The sequence below is a fragment of the Archocentrus centrarchus genome, chromosome 16, assembly GCF_007364275.1.
Source record: "Archocentrus centrarchus isolate MPI-CPG fArcCen1 chromosome 16, fArcCen1, whole genome shotgun sequence".
Taxonomy (NCBI): Eukaryota; Metazoa; Chordata; class Actinopteri; order Cichliformes; family Cichlidae; genus Archocentrus; species Archocentrus centrarchus.
In genome coordinates, this window is record NC_044361.1 from 14,016,056 (window position 1) to 14,033,974 (window position 17,919).

General features: G+C 47.7%; 2 protein-coding genes across 2 annotated transcripts in view; one reads left to right on the top strand and one right to left on the bottom strand.

Moving 5' to 3' along the window:
* The window catches only part of LOC115793833 (sulfotransferase 2B1-like), a 47,398-nt gene extending 35,492 nt beyond the window's left edge, over positions 1-11,906 (top strand). Inside the window, exons 2-6 of the mRNA XM_030748971.1 lie at positions 10,313-10,521; positions 10,611-10,737; positions 10,870-10,964; positions 11,227-11,407; positions 11,555-11,906. Coding sequence (XP_030604831.1) covers positions 10,313-10,521; positions 10,611-10,737; positions 10,870-10,964; positions 11,227-11,407; positions 11,555-11,670 — 728 coding nt within the window. The 3' untranslated portion in view covers positions 11,671-11,906. The remainder of the gene's footprint in view (positions 1-10,312; positions 10,522-10,610; positions 10,738-10,869; positions 10,965-11,226; positions 11,408-11,554) is intronic.
* A 278-nt stretch (positions 11,907-12,184) lies between these two features.
* Positions 12,185-14,863, bottom strand: LOC115793995 (piggyBac transposable element-derived protein 4-like). The gene is made up of 3 exons (XM_030749217.1): positions 14,605-14,863; positions 13,418-13,828; positions 12,185-13,197 (listed from the first exon to the last, which is right to left on the bottom strand). Exons 1-3 carry the CDS (start codon positions 14,861-14,863, stop codon positions 12,185-12,187), a joined length of 1,683 nt encoding a protein of 560 aa, XP_030605077.1.
* Between the last annotated feature and the right edge of the window lie 3,056 nt (positions 14,864-17,919).

Consider the following 17,919-nt stretch of genomic DNA (forward strand, 5'->3'; position numbering starts at 1 on the left):
GAACCCTTTTAAACATGATTTTAAGACATCTGGAGGGCACAAAAACCCTGGCAAGGTTGGAGCAGATAAAGTGGCACTCCTTAGTTATTGTACTTGGTGACTGTACAGAGGAAACCTCAGACTGGAAGTGCCCCAAATATAGACAGTTTATTAAGTGCCTGACCAGACAAGACAATATTCTAGTTCCCTGTTAGACTACAGTAAGTAATGCTATCCACGTGGTCCCTGTGACGTGCTTGATAACGAGATGTCAATCCAAATATGAGACCTGAAATGATCCTAATATGTTGCAAACTGACCACAAAGAGAGGCAACCTGGCTGTACACATAATCAAGGCTACAAAAAAAGATTGTAACAAAACGACCCCCTATGAGCAGCACTTGGTGACAGTGGGAAGGAAAAACTCCCTTTAATAGGAAGAAAACTCCAGCAGAACCAGGCTCAGGGAGGGGCAAGTCATTCTGCCGCGACGGGTTGGGCTGAGGTGAGAGAAAAAAGACATGCTGTGGAGAGAGCCAGAGATTAAAATAATTTATGATTAAATGCAGAGTGGAGTATAACAAGTATATAAGGTCAATGAAAGAAAACAGTGCATTACAAGAACCCCCCCCAGCAGCCTAGGCCTATAGCAGCATAACTATGTGTGTTTTTATACATATCCTGGATGTCTGGCAAAATGAATGGCTAACACACAGAGAGAGAGAGAGAGAGAGAACCATTTACACTCACATTCACACCTATGGGCAATTTAGAATCACAATACCTAAATACTGCTTGACTATATTTATTCTTTTGCTGAATTTCTTTGTATTGTGGCAACATTTTTTGTAATAGGAAAAAGCCCTGGAATTGTCCCTTTCAGTCTTGGTGCTACAAGTTTAATACAATACACGAGTATTTTGTAACAAAAGTAACAAAAGCAAAAGGAAACAAACTGTGTTTCATTATGACCTCATCAATCTGCATGCTGAGAGTTCCATAGAATGATAATGTATGAAAGGAAAGAACATTCTAAAGATCACAGGACTTTTCTCATTATAAAGCTGACACTTCCAAAGCAGAAGTCATTTCACTGTCTTTCTATTGTGAGTGCACAGCGAAAGTCAGAGCTCGAAGTTTGGATTTCCAAATGTCTTCTATTGCCTTAAACCTATGAGAAACATCCCTGAAAATATCAATGATGAGTTTCTCAGAGGAAATGGAGGCCCTGGTGAAAAAGCTGCAGGTAATGGCGACAGGCAGCAGTAGTTGAGCGCGTTGTGTATTCGTATTTTATACTATTTCTTATTTTTGTTATAGGGCAAATGTTAGAAAAGCAACAATCATGATGACTTACGCTGGCTTAGTGCACTTTTTTTTTTTTTTATCGTTTTGACACTTTTGTGTCACTTTTTGGGCGGACTCTGTGTGAACCAAGAACGTCGGCATTATAGCCGGGATTTCCTCTCTTCCTGCGGGACTCAGGTGTGGGCTTTGTGGAACCCTCTGCAGTTTTTCCCACGGATATTCTCCGGATTGGAAACTCCACGGAGAACCGACGTTGGGAGCACAGGTTGTCTGGGGTCAGAAAACGGGGGAGACGCGGTGGTGTGCGTCAGAGGCTGAAGTGGCAGGGCCATCGTCGGATGCCACTTCCCACTATCATGTTGGCAAATGTCCAGTCACTGTGTGGGAAAATTGAGGAGCTTCAGGCAAATGTCAGGTATCTGGCAGAATACAAAAGTGCTTGTGTCTTGGCACTGACAGAAACATGGCTAAAGGATCATGACTTGCAGTCGGACTTAGAGATTGGGTGGTTTGGAGAGCCCATTCGGTTGGACAGAGACTCCGCGGTGACAGGTAAATCACTCGGTGGAGGCTTGTGCCTGGTTCTGGTTCTGGTTTTAAGAGTGTGCCCTCAGATGTCACAAACACAGTACACATTGATAGTGGAACTGTTTTTAATCTCTTTCGGAAGACTAAGGAGAGAAAAAGCTCAGGTCCTGATGGCATTGGAGGCCGTATTCTTAAAAACTGTGCCCTGCAGCTGGCAGATATCTTTAGTTTTCTTTTAAACATGTCTCTTAATACTCACAGGGTCCCTCAGGTTTGGAAAGCCACAACCATTGTTCCTGTTCCCAAAAGTAAGGACACTCGGTCCTTGAATGATTTTAAGCCTGTTACCCTCACCTCATTAGCAATGAAGACATTTGAAAAGATTATTAACGGAATTCTTTTATCTAGAGTTAGAGAACATCTGGACCCACTTCAGTTTGCCTACAGGACAGGCAGGGGAGTGGAGGATGCAACCGGAACCCTTTTAACCTTGTGCTCCCACTGCGTTTGAATTCACGAGAATGTGTCCGTGGCACGAAGGACCCCTCTGCAATGGGGACTCGCAAACGCGTGATACATACGGGTCTCAGGTGGGGTCGAACCGACCCCCTGACAGAGTGAATCCCCATAGTGCTGCTTAGACCCTGTGTGTGTGTGTGTGTGTGTGTGTGTGCGTGTGTGTGTGCGTGTTTATCACTAACACGGGGCCGAGGCGTATTGGGCAGTGGCGCACTGGCCACGGGTGAGTGTGTGTGCGTGTGTGCGTGTTTATCACTAACACGGGGCCGAGGCGTATTGGGCAGTGGCGCACTGGCCACGTGTGTGTGCGTGTGCGTGTGCGTGTTTATCACTAACACGGGGCCGAGGCGTATTGGGCAATGGTGCACTGGCCACGTGTGTGTGTGTTGTGTGTGTGTGTGTGTGTGTGTGTGTGTGTGTGTGTGTGTGTGTGTGTGCGTGTGCGTTTATCACTTACACGGGGCCAAGGCGCAGTTTGGACAGTAGACCACGGCGCACTTGCCGCACACGTGCACGCGACAGCCGCGACACAGAGTCTTGGTCTTGGCGTCCCTGCTCCTGGGACACACGCGACACCTCTTCCTCCACGCCTCGGACGATGCCTCGGACTCGCCGCCACGCCCTGTCGCGTTGTTGCTTTTGCCGTCGCTGTTGCCGCCGTTACCCCTCGCCCTCTCCTTCGTCCCCTATCTGGCGGCGGCTGCGTCGGCCGCCAGCTCTTTGCCCAGCCGTTCCAGGAACAGCCTGCGTTTGTTGCCCTTGCCCGGCATCCAGGCGGGATTCAGCTCCCCCACAGCACGAAGGCGTTGTACGCGGACACGTCCACCATGTTGTGAAAGAGGGCCAGGGGCCAGCGAGTCGTCCTTCTCCTGCAACTTCACGTGCCCAACACCTTGTCCAGGTTGTCCACGCCTCCCTTGGTGCGATTGTAGTGGAGCACTGCCAGGGGCTTCCTGTCCGCTCGCCCGCTCAGCCCCGGGGCACGCACGTGCTGCTTGTGCGTGGTGAGGATCAGCACGTTCTTGTTGCGCTTGGCCAGGTAGGAGACCACGGCGGCGGCGGGAGGCTCCGCGGTCGACGAGAATGCGAATCGCGACGACGGCACCGGTCTGCCCTTGACTTCGAGCAGTCGCCTGGGGATCTCGGCCCTGTTCGCGCGCAAGGTCCCCAGCGAGGTGAGGCCCCTTTGGACGAACAGCCTCCTGACCAGCTCGTACGACGTGAAGAAGTTGTCGAAGGTGACGTTGCGGCCCGGTCCCAGTCCCTCTGTCAGCTCGAGCACCACTCTGGATGCCAGGTTTTTCTCGGGAGGACCTCGCTTGTCGCGTTTCCCGGTGTACGCCAGCATCTTCCACGCATAGCTGGACTTGGCGTCGCACGCCACCCACAGCTTGATCCCGTACCTGGCCGGCTTGCTGGGCATGTATTGCTTGAAGGGACATCAACCTGGGGTGAGGGGGTGGGGTGTAGAATAGGAGTTTTTGTTTTTCTTCTTTTTTTTTCCTCCTTTTTTTTGGGGTAGCGCTTCATTACGCGTAAACCTTGCACACCACCTTTTTCATAAACACACACAACGCACACACACACACACGCACGCACACATACACACGCACACACACACACCACAACGCCACACAACGCACCTTTGAAGGGAACCAGCCTCTCGTCCACCGTGACCTCGGGTCCGGGCTCGTACAGGAGAGGCAGCCTCTCGCACCACGCGTCCCACACTTCCCTGATGGGCGCCAGCTTGTCGTGCCCGGCGGCCAGGCACCTGGCCTCTCTGGTGTCGCGATCGTCAAATCGCAGGGCCGCGGAGTACGCGCGGAACGTCTTGAGGGGCATGGTCGCGAAATATCGAGCGACCGGTCTCCGTCGTGCCACAGGCTCTCTTCTTCTTCTTCTTCGGTATCGTAATCTCCCTCTTCATAGTACCCTCCGTCCCCGGCCCGGTCCTCACCGGTAGACTGCGGTCCGCAACTCCGACCCGAGGAGGAACCCCGATTGTCCGAGGCGGCGTGGCTGTGAGACGACATGATCGCCGCGATTGCCTCAGCTAGCCAAGGCGACGGGATCGCAGCATCCGGCGGCGGCGGTCGCGTCGCACGCCGGTAATCGAACACTCGTACGCGACATGACCCGACTTTCCTCTGCCTGCGTGTCGACGGTCACGGTCCTTTACGATTCGCATGACAACCCGCGTTTGTTAGTGTGTTGGTTACGCAGTGGACGAAGCAAAACTGGGCTTGGGGCCATCGCGTGGCAAAAGTCCCGCGCTCGGGGGGCGCCGGGTTTTTGGGCGGTTGGGGTTTTTTGGGGTTTTTTTTATCTCAATCGCTATCGAGTGTGGTTGTTTGGCAATGGTGATGATGATGATGATGATGATGATGGTGATGATGATGGTGATGATGATGGCGATCGTAGGTTTGCGTCGTGTCGCCTCATCGATAAACGAAGCCGGCCAACCCCACGAGTGCGATTTTTTTTTTTTTTATCGCAAATTGCGAGTGTGGTTGTTTGGCGATGGTGATGATGATGATGATGATGATGATGATGCGATCGTAGGTTCGCGTCGTGTTGCCTCATCGATAAACGAAGCCAGCAACCCCACGAATGCGATTTTTTTTTTTTTTTTTTTTTTTTTTATCGCAATTGCGATCGAGTGTGGTTGTTTGGCGATGGTGATGATGATGATGATGATGGTGATCGTGATCGCGATCCCTGGGTTCGCGTCGAGTCCTCGACCTGCGATTGCAGCGGCCTTTGCGTAGCCTCGCTTTCGCTCCGGTCTGGTCCGGTCTCGTGTGCTTGAGTGTGTCTGTGTCTGTGTGTGTGAGTGTCCGTGTGTGTGTGTGTGTGTCTGTGTTGTGCGTTTGGTGTGCGAGTGTGTCTGTGTGCGCGTGCGTGCGTGTCTGTGTGTGCGCGCGAGTGTCCCTGTCACACGCGGTGCAATGACTATCACTGGGCCACTGGGGGGCGGGGGCAATAGCACGCATGCAATGAATGTCGCCGGCCACAGGGGGTCCCGTTGAGCTGGGAGCCCTGGGGTCCCCCCCGCCCCCCCCCCGCCGCCACCACCACCGCCATTGTTAGGCCTGGGGTCTCCTTGACACCCCCCCAACCCCCCCCCCCCATTGAGAGGCCTGGGGTCACCTCGACCCCACCGCAGGGGAGGTCCCGTTGAGCCAGGAGGCCTGGGGTCACCTTGACCCCCACCCCGCCGCCATTGGGAGACCTGGGGTCTCCTTGACCCCCACCCCACCGCCGCCGCCGCCACCTCCACCGCCACCGCCATTGGGAGACCTGGGGTCTCCTTGACCCCACCCCACCGCCGCCGCCGCCACCACCATTGACAGGCCTGGGGTCACCTCGACCCCCCCCCCCCCACCGCAGGGGCCCCGTGTCAGTGAGCCGGGAGGCGTGGGGTCCCAGTGACCCCCGGCGCCGACTCCGCCACTGGGACGACTGGGGTCCCTCCGACCCCGCCGCCGCCATTGTTAGGCCTGGGGTCACCTTGACCCCCCACCACCGCCGCCATTGCTAGGCCTGGAGTCACCTCGACCCCCTGTCGCTGATTGTGATGTAAATGCGACACATTGCTATATGGCTGATGGGAATTGTAGTGATATCTGTATTTTTTTTTATTTATTTATTTTTGCGCTGCATCGACTTTGAGTAAAAAACAGATGGTGTAATTGCGTGTGAGAATTACCCTTTGATGCTCAGATATCCACCTGTTTAACAACGAGTTTATTTATGCATCGTCCCAAACAGTATGGATGGGGATTGCCCTTTTCCTTTGATTGAAGTCTTTTTGTAATGAGAGATATGGTGTTGTGTGGGAAACAGAATTCGGCAGGATTTCAACAGGTGGTGGGTCTGTTTTTACGCCAGTCAGCTTAAGCTTAGTAAAAACAGATGGTGTAATTGCGTGTGGAGAATTACCCTTTTATGCTTGGATATCCACCTGTTAAAGAGTTTATTTAAGCATCTTCACAAACAGTGTGGATGGGATTGCCCTTCTTGAGAGATAATGGGAGAGACTGTGGGAATCATTTGTTAGGACACTCCTCCACTTACACACACACACGCACCTGATAATCATAAATCAATCGATCACGCACGGACACACGCACGCGCATGAGGACGCTCATGTACGCGCATTGCTTTTTTAAATTATCGCTGCCACACATCTGTCAACATCAATCATGATTGACGGTTTTATGGTGCCACATATATATATATATATATACTACTGGTGATCAAGGCAATATTAGATAGGTGGCCATAATGTTATGCTTGATTGTTATCATTTTTCTAAACTCCAGAAAAGCAGCTTAATATTTTTTTTAGCTTTTATTTTGAAAGTCAAATATGATTCGACTTACATCATTTGAAAGTTATAACAACATGCACAAACTATCAGCCACTAAACAGAACTTTATATTTTAAATATTAATATAATTTATTTATTTATATATTAGTCTAAATCTGTTAAATAATGTTGCTAACACTTTTAAATAAATATGGTCTCATACACCACCCTTTAGACTCACCCCTCCTTACTGCAGGTATCACTGCAACAGAAAGCAGGACAGCTGGCATCAGCCTTCAGAAAGCTGCCTAATTTAACCATTGTATCAGACTAAGTTAACAGTTCATCTACACATCTTATTTTATTTTGTTGAATGTTGAATGCTCATTGGTTGCCAAGTGGAACAGAATAGGGTTTAATGGGTTTTTAATGGGTTTAATGGGTTTTGCCTACCCTGACTGTCTGCTGCCGCTGTATCAGGAAGCTGAGGACCCAGTTGCAGATGCCAGAGTTGATGTTTGCGACCACATCTTTTAGTTGCTCAGCACAGTACTTCAGGACGTGCCCAGGAATGTTGTTAGGCACTACAGCTTCTTAACCAATCATGTGCGGCTTCTACAAAAACGGAACGAAAAAATAAAGAAACGGCTCACTATCAGGAGCCGGCTCTTAGAGCCGGATCGTTCGCGACCGACCCATCACTACTGCCTTCTTTTCAATTTTACTGGCATTCAAAAGCAGTTGGCAGTCAGGAGCACCGGCGCTCCGGCAGGTCACACGGAGGCAACATGGAGAAACCAACGCAGCAGAAAGGGGGTGTGGAGACGCTATGTGCGAAGAAATTGAAGAGTGTCACTGTAGATGCTACAAAATGTGTAAAGATCACAGATGTGTTTGCTGTTGTAGCCTCCACGTCCTCTGTAACAGCAATGCTCCAGCAACAGCAGGCTGTAGGTAAAGATAGCAGCAGCGGTAACGTTAGCTCTATTACATGAGAATGATGAGCAATGGTGATTGATTAGTATCAATATTTATTGGTATTTGCATACTTCCCAAAATCTGGCAGCCATAGCCCCTTTATCTGGTAAAATAGCAAATGGTCAAGGCCAGAAGTGTTGGATGAGCAACAAGTGTCCATTTTAGGCTACATCATAGCATTTTAGATATTTAGGTTAAAGGTGTGTTGAAAGGCTGCATATTAGTTTGAATTTGTAGCCTCTATGCTGTTAATTAAACATGTTTTAAAAAGCACTCAAACAAGTGAAATAACAGATTTTAAAACTGATAAATGATAAGTAAAAGCTTTGCAATTCAAGCATTACTGAAGTAAGTGTAAAAATGCATAAAAGTGTTATTAGCAAAAGGTATGCTCACATTGAATAAGAGCAAGACAGTGTGAAAAATGAAGAAAACCAGGATGCCAAAAAGGCCAGGGCCAATTTTTTGTCCCAGTCCAGGCCTGATGTAGCTGATGACTGATTCAGTATATTCCTCCAAGTCCCCTGTCATTTGTGGCTGCCTCCTTGAAGATGTCCTACACTATTGTCTCAAAATAGTCCTGCAGTGTGGGAATAGCATCCCGTGAAAATAAATCTTTTTTGAGGTAGAAAAGGAGAAACCACAATACAAAAATAAAATAAAAATTCTCCCCTCACCAGACATCTTTTCTAGTTCCTTCTTTCGTTGTTTCTTTTTTCAAATAGAATTGTTCTTAGGAAAAACAATAAAAAATAAAGAATTTTCTTCCTTTTAGTGCAATCCAGTTTGTTCTTAAACAGAGTGTAAAAAAAAAAATCAACACAACTTAAAACAAAATCTCCTGAGGTGGAGGGCTGACAAACCACAATACAACAAAATGAACACACCACAACAAATACTGTAAACAGTTTAAAACTTATTCGGTTTTTCAAATCGAACAATAAAATAAAATAATACAAAAATAAGGAATTTCTTCCCTTCAGTGCACTTCTCTATATTTTTTCTTAACTAAAGAGTAAGTCTGAGCTGTACCATATTTAGTATATTTGTTTCAATTTCAGAAAATCATTAATCTAATGTTTTGTTTGTTATGTTTACAGGACCATGACAGAATATTGTTAAGGTTTATGTGATGGAAGGAATGACCTCCTCAGACTAAAAAAACATTTTTTATGAATAAGTGGGAAAAATGGACACTATACGACACCCAAGAAGAGACTTAAGGAAATCTAACATCATTATCAAATGACCCCTCTTTCCTTTATGTTCTATTTATGGATACGGGGAGGGGGGGTCTTTATAGGCTACAACACTGTACAATGTCTGTGGTGTATCTTTACATGTTGGTGTAAAATGAAAATGTTAATAAAAATTAAAGTGGGAAAAAAAGTGAACTTTACATCTTCATTTAGGAGTAAAAAATTAACCTTTAACCTTGACAGACTGGCTTGATTTATATATTGAAATCAACCACTATGAAAAAATTATGGTGACAAATTTTTTTTCTTATTCCACAGCTCTGTTTGGTGACAATATACTTTGACTGGTGGTCTGAGGTAACACCAGTTCCTACACACAGATAATGTCTGAGGCTCATGGACATTGGTTGGAGTGAAAATGGACAATAATGCATGCTGGGCTATCATCACAGGCTACTCTGTTCATGTAGACCAGCGGGCTGTTAATTTTACATGCTAACCTTATGTGTCTAACATGGCCTCATAAATGCTGCCTTTCTTGCTGAGAGAGAGAGAGTGCATGAGAACATTTATGTGTGGAATTGGTATGAGAGACAGAGCACACAGTCTGCAGCTGATGGCAAATGTTCAAGTTAAAGAGTGAATTCTATGCGGTCTGTTAAGTGTTTGCTGATAAAGTTGAAAGTTCACAGCAGGCCAAAATGACTATATGACCACTGGAAATTGTCCTGGTGCTCATGATGGCCAGCCCATGTAAAATAGGGAGCAGCTGAAAGCAGATAAGTTTTTTGTGTCATGTTGTACACTTATAATTATCTTACACAGTGCTGTAACCATCAGTGAGACAGATTATTTATTATTTATTAGTTGATGTACAGTTTCTCACTTCAGTCCTTGTTAGATGAAGTCAGACCCAAAGAAGGCAACAGTTTTTTGGATTTCATGTGTTTTTTTCCTTGCAGGTTGGACATTTTATGGAACCCCGCAAGGGACATGGGGAAAAAAAAAACAGAAAAAAAAAAGTGGCACTTTTGCGATATCTCACAAAAGTTTTGCGAGATCCTGAGTTACTTTTGCGAGATCTCGCAAAACTTTTTAATATTAGGACGGCGTTAATCTTGAGGTGGCAGTGTCAATGAGATTGAAAGGTTTGGTGAGAGACTGCCAGCAAAAGTCGCCTTTATTTATAATAATTCAGTTTTGTTACTGTTGGCCGTAACCACGCTAAAACTGTACATGCAAAACTTTTGCAAGATATCGCAAAAATAACTCGGGATATCACAAAACTTTTGCGAGATCTCGCAAAGGCGCCTCTTCTTTTTTTTTTATTTTTTTTCCCATGTTTTTTTTTCCCCCATGTGATTTAACTTGCAGTTGTGATACAGCAACAAACTGTGTTCACAATGACTGAAATGTTTTTTAGAAGTGTTGCTGAGCCTAGGCATCAGTTTCCATTCATTTATTTTTTTATTATTATTTCTTTAGGTACAATCTGGATGCAGGAGATCCTCCCGCTGGTGCTGAATGGGGGGGATCTCACCGTCATCCATACCATTCCTAACTGGGAGAGAGTCCCATTGATTCAGACCAAAAGATTTGCATTGTTTGTCAATAAGCTGGCATCTCCACGGATGCTGGGCACACATTTTCCCTACAACCTCATGCCCCCTTCCTTCTACACCTCCAAAGCCAAGGTAATGACTGTGCAATATTGCTATTTGTGACATTTTACATAAAGTAAATGTTATGTTTTTGTACTCTGTCTGTTGTATTTGTGCTGTAGGTGATCTACATCATGAGGAACCCAAAGGACATCATGGTGTCTTCATACTACTTCCATCAGATGGCCGGTTTCCTTGAGGATCCAGGAACCTTTGATGAGTTTATGGATAAATTTCTCGAGGGTGAAGGTCAGACATCTTATCTGCACATTAAGTCTTTTATTACCCACAGCTGAATGTGTACAATGAAATCAGCATTTGTGATTTATGTTCTAGAAGAACAGTGGTTGGCTGTATAACCAACATCTGTTTTATTTGCAGTTATGTTTGGAAAATGGACAGACCACGTGAAGAGCTGGAGAAGCAGTGAACTAGCAGACAGAATCATGTATATTACATATGAAGAAATGGTTCAGGTAAAACATTAAAGTGATTTTGTGTAAACATTGTATTTCATTATTTCCACTGAAAGGATGGAGTCTCCAGTCACCAGTTGTATTTACCTGCGTTAATATTTTATTTTGAGACTTACTATTTACCTGCTGATTTTCTATCAGGCTCCAAATAACAAAGCCTAGACTTTTGTATTGCCAGAAATCAATCCAGAGTGAGCTTTCATTAAAAGCTAATTTAAGAAACACCCACGTTTCAAATAATTAACAACCATGTTTCTTCCAGGACCTGCCTGCATCTCTCAGGCGTATCTCAGATTTCCTGGGCCGTAATCTGACTGAAGAAGTCATCCAGAAGATAGCAGAGAATTGCTCTTTCAAGACAATGAAGACCAACAACATGTCTAACTTCAGTCTGATGCCCAAGGTGTACATGGACAGTGACAAGTCTCCTTTCCTAAGGAAAGGTGAGGTTCCAAATCTCCCATTGTGACACATTTGACTGTGTTGAAAAATCACTTTGAATGAACGCAGTACACCAACCTGGACATGTTAAAATTATATTTTAAAATTTCTTGGTGTTTGTGTGACTCCATCTTGGTGTGTGTTATCAGGTACTGTTGGAGACTGGAAAAACCACTTCAGCTCAGAGCAACTGGCCCGATTCATATCAGTGATTTCCAAAGAGCTGGAGGGTGAGAGCTTCTCTCTGCCATGGAGCCTGGACTGACCATCATCTGCATACAGATGTTTTTTTGCGGTCATTTAACCCTTGTGCTCCCACTGCGTTTGAATTCACGAGAATGTGTCCGGGGCACGAAGGACCCCCTCTGCAATGGGGACTCGCAAACGCGTGATACATACGTGGGTCTCAGGTGGGGTCGAACCGACCCCCTGACAGAGTGAATCTCCATAGTGCTGCTTAGACCCTGTGTGTGTGTGTGTGTGTGTGTGTGTGCGTGCGTGTTTATCACTAACACGGGGCCGAGGCGTATTGGGCAGTGGCGCACTGGCCACGTGTGTGTGTGTGTGTGTGTGCGTGTTTATCACTAACACGGGGCCGAGGTGTATTGGGCAGTGGCGCACTGGCCACGTGTGTGTGTGCGTGTGTGAGTGTGTGTGCGTGTGTGTGTGTTTATCACTAACACGGGGCCGAGGCGTATTGGGCAGTGGCGCACTGGCCAAGTGTGTGTGTGTGTGTGTGTGTGTGTGTGTGTGCGTGCGTGCGCGCGCACGCGCGTTTATCACTGACACGGGGCCGAGGCGCAGTTTGGACAGTAGACCACGGCGCACTTGCCGCACACGTGCATGCGACAGCCGCGACACAGAGTCTTGGTCTTGGCGTCCCTGCTCCTGGGGCACACGCGACACCTCTTCCTCCTCGCCTCGGACTCGCCGCCGCACCTGCCGTCGCGCGACGACCCTGTCGCATTGTCGCTTTTGCCGTCGCCGTTGCCGCCATTACCCCTCGCCCTCTCCTTCGTCCCTCTCCTCTCCCTCTCCGCGGCGGCTGCGGCGGCCGCCAGCTCTTTGCCCAGCCGTTCCAGGAACAGCCTGCGTTTGTTGCACTTGCCCGGCATCCAGGCGGGATTCAGCTCCCTCCACAGCACGAAGGCGTTGTACGCGGACACGTCCACCATGTTGTGAAAGAGGGCCAGGGGCCAGCGAGTCGTCCTTCTCCTGCAACTGTACGTGCCCAACACCTTGTCCAGGTTGTCCACGCCTCCCTTGGTGCGATTGTAGTGGAGCACCGCCAGGGGCTTCCCGTCTGCCCGCCCGCTCAGCCCTGGGGCGCGCACGTGCTGCTCGTGCGTGGTGAGGATCAGCACGTTCTTGTTGCGCTTGGCCAGGTAGGAGACCACGGCCGCGTCGGGAGGCTCCGCGGTCGACGAGAACGCGAATCGCGACGACGGCACCGGTCTGCCCTCGACTTCGAGCAGTCGCCTGGGGATCTCGGCCCTGTTCGCGCGCAAGGTCCCCAGCGAGGTGAGGCCCCTTTGGACGAACAGCCTCCTGACCAGCTCGTACGACGTGAAGAAGTTGTCGAAGGGGACGTTGCGGCCCGGTCCCAGTCCCTCGGTCAGCTCGAGCACCACTCTGGACGCCAGGTTTTTCTCGGGAGGACCTCGCTTGTCGTGTTTCCCGGTGTACGCCAGCATCTTCCACGCGTAGCTGGATTTGGCGTCGCACGCCACCCACAGCTTGATCCCGTACCTGGCCGGCTTGCTGGGCATGTATTGCCTGAAGGGACATCGACCTGGGGTGAGGGGGGGTGGGGGTGGGGTGTAGAATAGGAGTTTTTGTTTTTCTTCTTTTTTTTTCTCCTTTTTTTTTTGGGTAGCGCTTCATTACGCGTAAAACCTTGCACACCGCCTCCGTCGTACACACGCACACCGCACACGCACACACACACACACACACACACCACCCACACACCACACACACACACACACACACACACACACACAGGCACGCACCTTTGAAGGGAACCAGCCTCTCGTCCACCGTGACCTCGGGTCCGGGCTCGTACAGGAGAGGCAGCCTCTCGCACCACGCGTCCCACACTTCCCTGATGGGCGCCAGCGTGTCGTGCCCGGCGGCCAGGCGCCTGGCCTCTCTGGTGTCGCGATCGTCAAATCGCAGGGCCGCGGAGTATGCGCGGAACGTCTTGAGGGGCATGGTCGCGCAAAATATCGAGCGACCGGTCTCCACGTGCCACAGGCTCTCGCACGCCTCGCCCCTCGACCTGTACACGCCGGCGAGGATCAGCAGTCCCACGTACGCGCGAAACTCGGCTCGACCCATGGGTCGCCAGCCGTCATCCCCCTCCCCGCCCCGGCCCTCCTGCCGGCCTCCAGGTTCGTCATCGCGATCACCCGGTCCTCGAGCTGGGGTTCAAAGTACGCCAGGAACGCCGAAGCCGGCGAGTTTTGCGACACGGCGTCGCGGGCGCGCTCCGTGGGACCCGGGTTCGACGAAGATGACGAGACGCGCCGCTGCCGTCGCGAGGAACGATGCCGGCGATCGGAGGAGAACGGAGTCGATCTCCACGTAACCGTCCCTCGATTCGACGCCATCAATTCCTCCTCCTCCTCCTCCTCCTCCTCCTCCTCCGTGTCGCGATATCTCTCCTCATCCTGCCCTCTGGCACCCTCTACCTCTTCTTCTTCTTCCTTCTTCTTCTGTATCGTAATCTCCCTCGTCATCATCCTCATCCTCCGCATCGCAAACTCCCTTCGTGTCGCGATCTCTCCTCATTCTGACCTCTGGTACCCTCTACCCTCTCCTCTTCTTCTTCTTCTTCTTCTTCTTCTTCTTTCTTTCTTCTTCTTCTTCTGTATCGTAATCTCCCTCGTCATCATCCTCATCCTCCGCGTCGCAAACTCCCTTCGTGTCGCGATATCTCTCCCCATCCTGCCCTCTGGCACCCTCTTCTTCTCTTCTTCTTCTTCTTCTTCTTCTTATCGTAATCTCCCTCCTCATCCTCCGCGTCGCAAACTCCCTTCGTGTCGTGATATCTCTCCTCATCCTGCCCTCTGGCACCCTCTACCCCTTCTTCTTCTTCTGTATCGTAATCTCCCTCGTCATCATCCTCATCCTCCTGTCGCAAACTCCCTTCGCGTCGCGATATCTCTCCTCATCCTGCCTCTCTGGCACCCTCTACCCCCCTTCTTCTTCTTCTTCTTCTTCTTTGGTATCGTAATCTCCCTCTTCGCAGTACCCTCCGTCCCCGGCCCGGTCCTCGCCGGTAGACTGCAATCCGCAACTCCGACCCCAGAGGAACCCCGATCGTCCGAGGCGGCGTGGCCGCGAGACGACACGATCGCCGCGATTGCCTCAGCTAGCCGAGGTGACGGGATCGCGGCATCCGGTGGCGGCGGTCGCGTCGCACGCCGGTAATCGAACGCTCGCGTACGCGACATGACCCGACTTTCCTCTGCCTGCTGTGTCGACGGTCACGGTCCTTTACGATTCACGTGACACCGCTTTGTTTGTTTTAGTGTGTCGTTTGTTACGCGGTGACGGAAGCAAAACTCGGCTTGGGGCTATCGCGTTGCGAAGTCCGCGCTCGTGGTGCGTGTTTTTTTGGGCGGTTTTGGGGTTTTTTTTTGTTTTTTTTATCTCAATCGCTATCGAGTGTGGTTGTTTGGCGATGGTGATGATGGTGATGATGGTGATGATGATGGCGATCGTAGGTTCGCGTCGTGTCGCCTCACCGATAAACGAAGCCGGCCAATCCCACGAGTGCGATTTTTTTTTTTTATCGCAATCGCGATCGAGTGGTTGTTTGGCGAAGCTGAAGTCGATGACGATGGCGATCGTGATTGCGATCCACCGGGTTCGCGTCGTCGAGTCCTCGACCTGCGATTGCAGCGGCCTTTGCGTAGCCTTGCGTGCTTGTGTGTGTGTGTCTGTGTGTGTGTGTGTGTGTGTGTGTGTGTGTGTGTGTGCGCGCGCGAGTGTGTGCGAGTGTGTGTCTGTGTGCGCATGCGTGCGTGCGCGTCTGTGTGTGCGCGCGAGTGTCCCCATCACACGCGGTGCAATGACTATCACTGGCCACTGGGGGGCGGGGGCAATAGCACACGCATGCAATGAATGTCGCCGGCCACAGGGGGTCCCGTTGAGCTGGGAGACCTGGGGTCCCCTCGACCCCAGGTCTCCCAGCCTCAGTGGGATGGGGGGACGGGTCCGGGTGACCCCTTGCGGGGCGCACAAGGGTTAACGTGGTAGTTTGATAAAACCTGTTATTTTTGTAATTACCTCTTCCAAATCTCTAATAATGATTGTGAAATTACTGGTAAATCTTTTTTGTGTCTAACTGCAAGAAATTGATTTTTTTGCACCTAAATAATTTGGTTCACAATTACAACATATATACTATAACTATAAATATATACTATAACTGTAAATGCGCTGTTTCTTGTTATGTCTGAGACTTAATAGAACATTCTCTGCAACACCACAGAGTTTGAAGAGTCACTGTTACAATTTGACAATTCTTTATGAGACAGATAAAGAATTTGACAATTCTTTATCTGTCTCATAAGTCCTGAGTGAATAAAGATGTGATGCATTGAAGAAGTCCAAACATAGCTGTCATAAATCAGAAGCTAATACCACATCAGTCTCAGTGTCAGTCTAGTTGTCATCATACAGAATGTACAATGAGATTGGGCCTGTGAATTTTATATTAGATCGATCAGAATAGTAAACAACATATTTCTTTTTACACGTTTTCCAGCATTCAGTCAATCAATCAATCTTTATTTCAAACATGTACGTTAATACACATAAAAAACAAGTCCAATCAGTGACTTTTTTTTTTTTGTTCGAAAAGAAGTAGGAGGAAGCAAATGCTTATTAATTCCTACCCCTAACTTGCTCATCCTATACAGTGGTGCCTTGATTTACGAGTGTCCCAAGTAACAAATTTTTTGATACGATCGGTCGCTTGGTCGAATTTTGCTTTATGTTGCGAGCGAATATCTGAATTACGAGCGAGCAAAATAGACCATCCGCGCGTTCCATTCTTTTTTTTTTTTTCTCCTCTCGCTGTACACTCCTTTTTGTCGATGGTTGTTGATGTGTTTGATTATTTTTTGCATTTATTTTGGAGCATTTCCTTTTTTTAAAACCATGGGTCCGAGCCTGGTTCTGCCGGAGGTTTCTTCCTGTTAAAAGGGAGTTTTTAATTTCCACTGTTGCCAGGTGCTTGCTCATAGGGGGTCGTTTTGAGTGTTAGGTTTTCTCTAAAATTGTTGTATGGTCTTTACCTTACAATATAAAGTACCTTGAGGTGACTGTTTGTTGAGATTTGGTGCTATATAAATAATATAATACACTGATACTGAATTTCATTATTGTTAGGTCACATCAGAGCTGGAGGATGAGTTTCTCTTGGCAATGGAGCGTGTGTCTTTGTTTCACTAGCTGAAACAAAGACACACAGAGCAAACAACAAATAAAAATCAAGGCCTTTATATTTCAGCTACTTCATAACAACCCATTAGTGTTTAACTAAGTCAAGATTCTCATACAGTACTAGAAAGCAAATCAAACAAATGTTCCGATTTATGTCTTCACTTGGCAATGATTTGATTCAACCAGTAGATGGCATCCAAACATCTTTATGGGGTCTGGAAATGCTCCATTTATAGCAACCAGCTCCTCACAAAATACAGACACACTCATCTTGATACTTTTGTGGCCCAGTACAACAGCGTGAAAAACAGCAGCAAAATCCAGAAAAAAACAAAAACATTTAACAAAACACATTTTATAAAAACATCATTGTATGTCTGTTATTTTGGGATATTTTTTGTTTGTCATTGGGATTTACACCTGAGGGGACTCCATGAGCAAGGTAATGGAAAAGAAGCCAAATTTGTCAGTGAGCTGAAACTGACAAAAATTGATTTATTACTGATTTGTACATGCTGACCTTAACATTGTGCATATATATATATATATATATATATATATATATATATATATATATATATATATATATATATATTAGGGGTGGAAGCGATTAAAAAAATTAATCGAATTAATTACAAGCTTTGTAATTAATTAATCGAAATTAATCGCATTTTAATCGCATTTCAATATTTGACATGAGAAATATTAATTTAAGTTTAGTTGATGAATGAATCAATATACATAAGCTTAAACTTCAAAATTTTGTTCATTTTCCCACCAGTCTACTACACAGACCAATGAAGGGTGGAAGTGCTCCTGTGATAAGCAAACACCTGAAATTAAAGTTAAGCATCATAACTGGATAGTTTTATTCATAATTAATGTCTCACTTGTTATAGTTGGAAATTAATCATTCTCTCAGCTGTATTCCTTGATGTTGAAATGTGTTATGCTTGTTTTAACAGCTTATTTTGAATTAAAGACTTAAAATTAAACCACAAAAAGGAGAAAAAGTTCGTTCTCCGTTTAACAGCTGCTTTTACACAGCTGTGCTTCG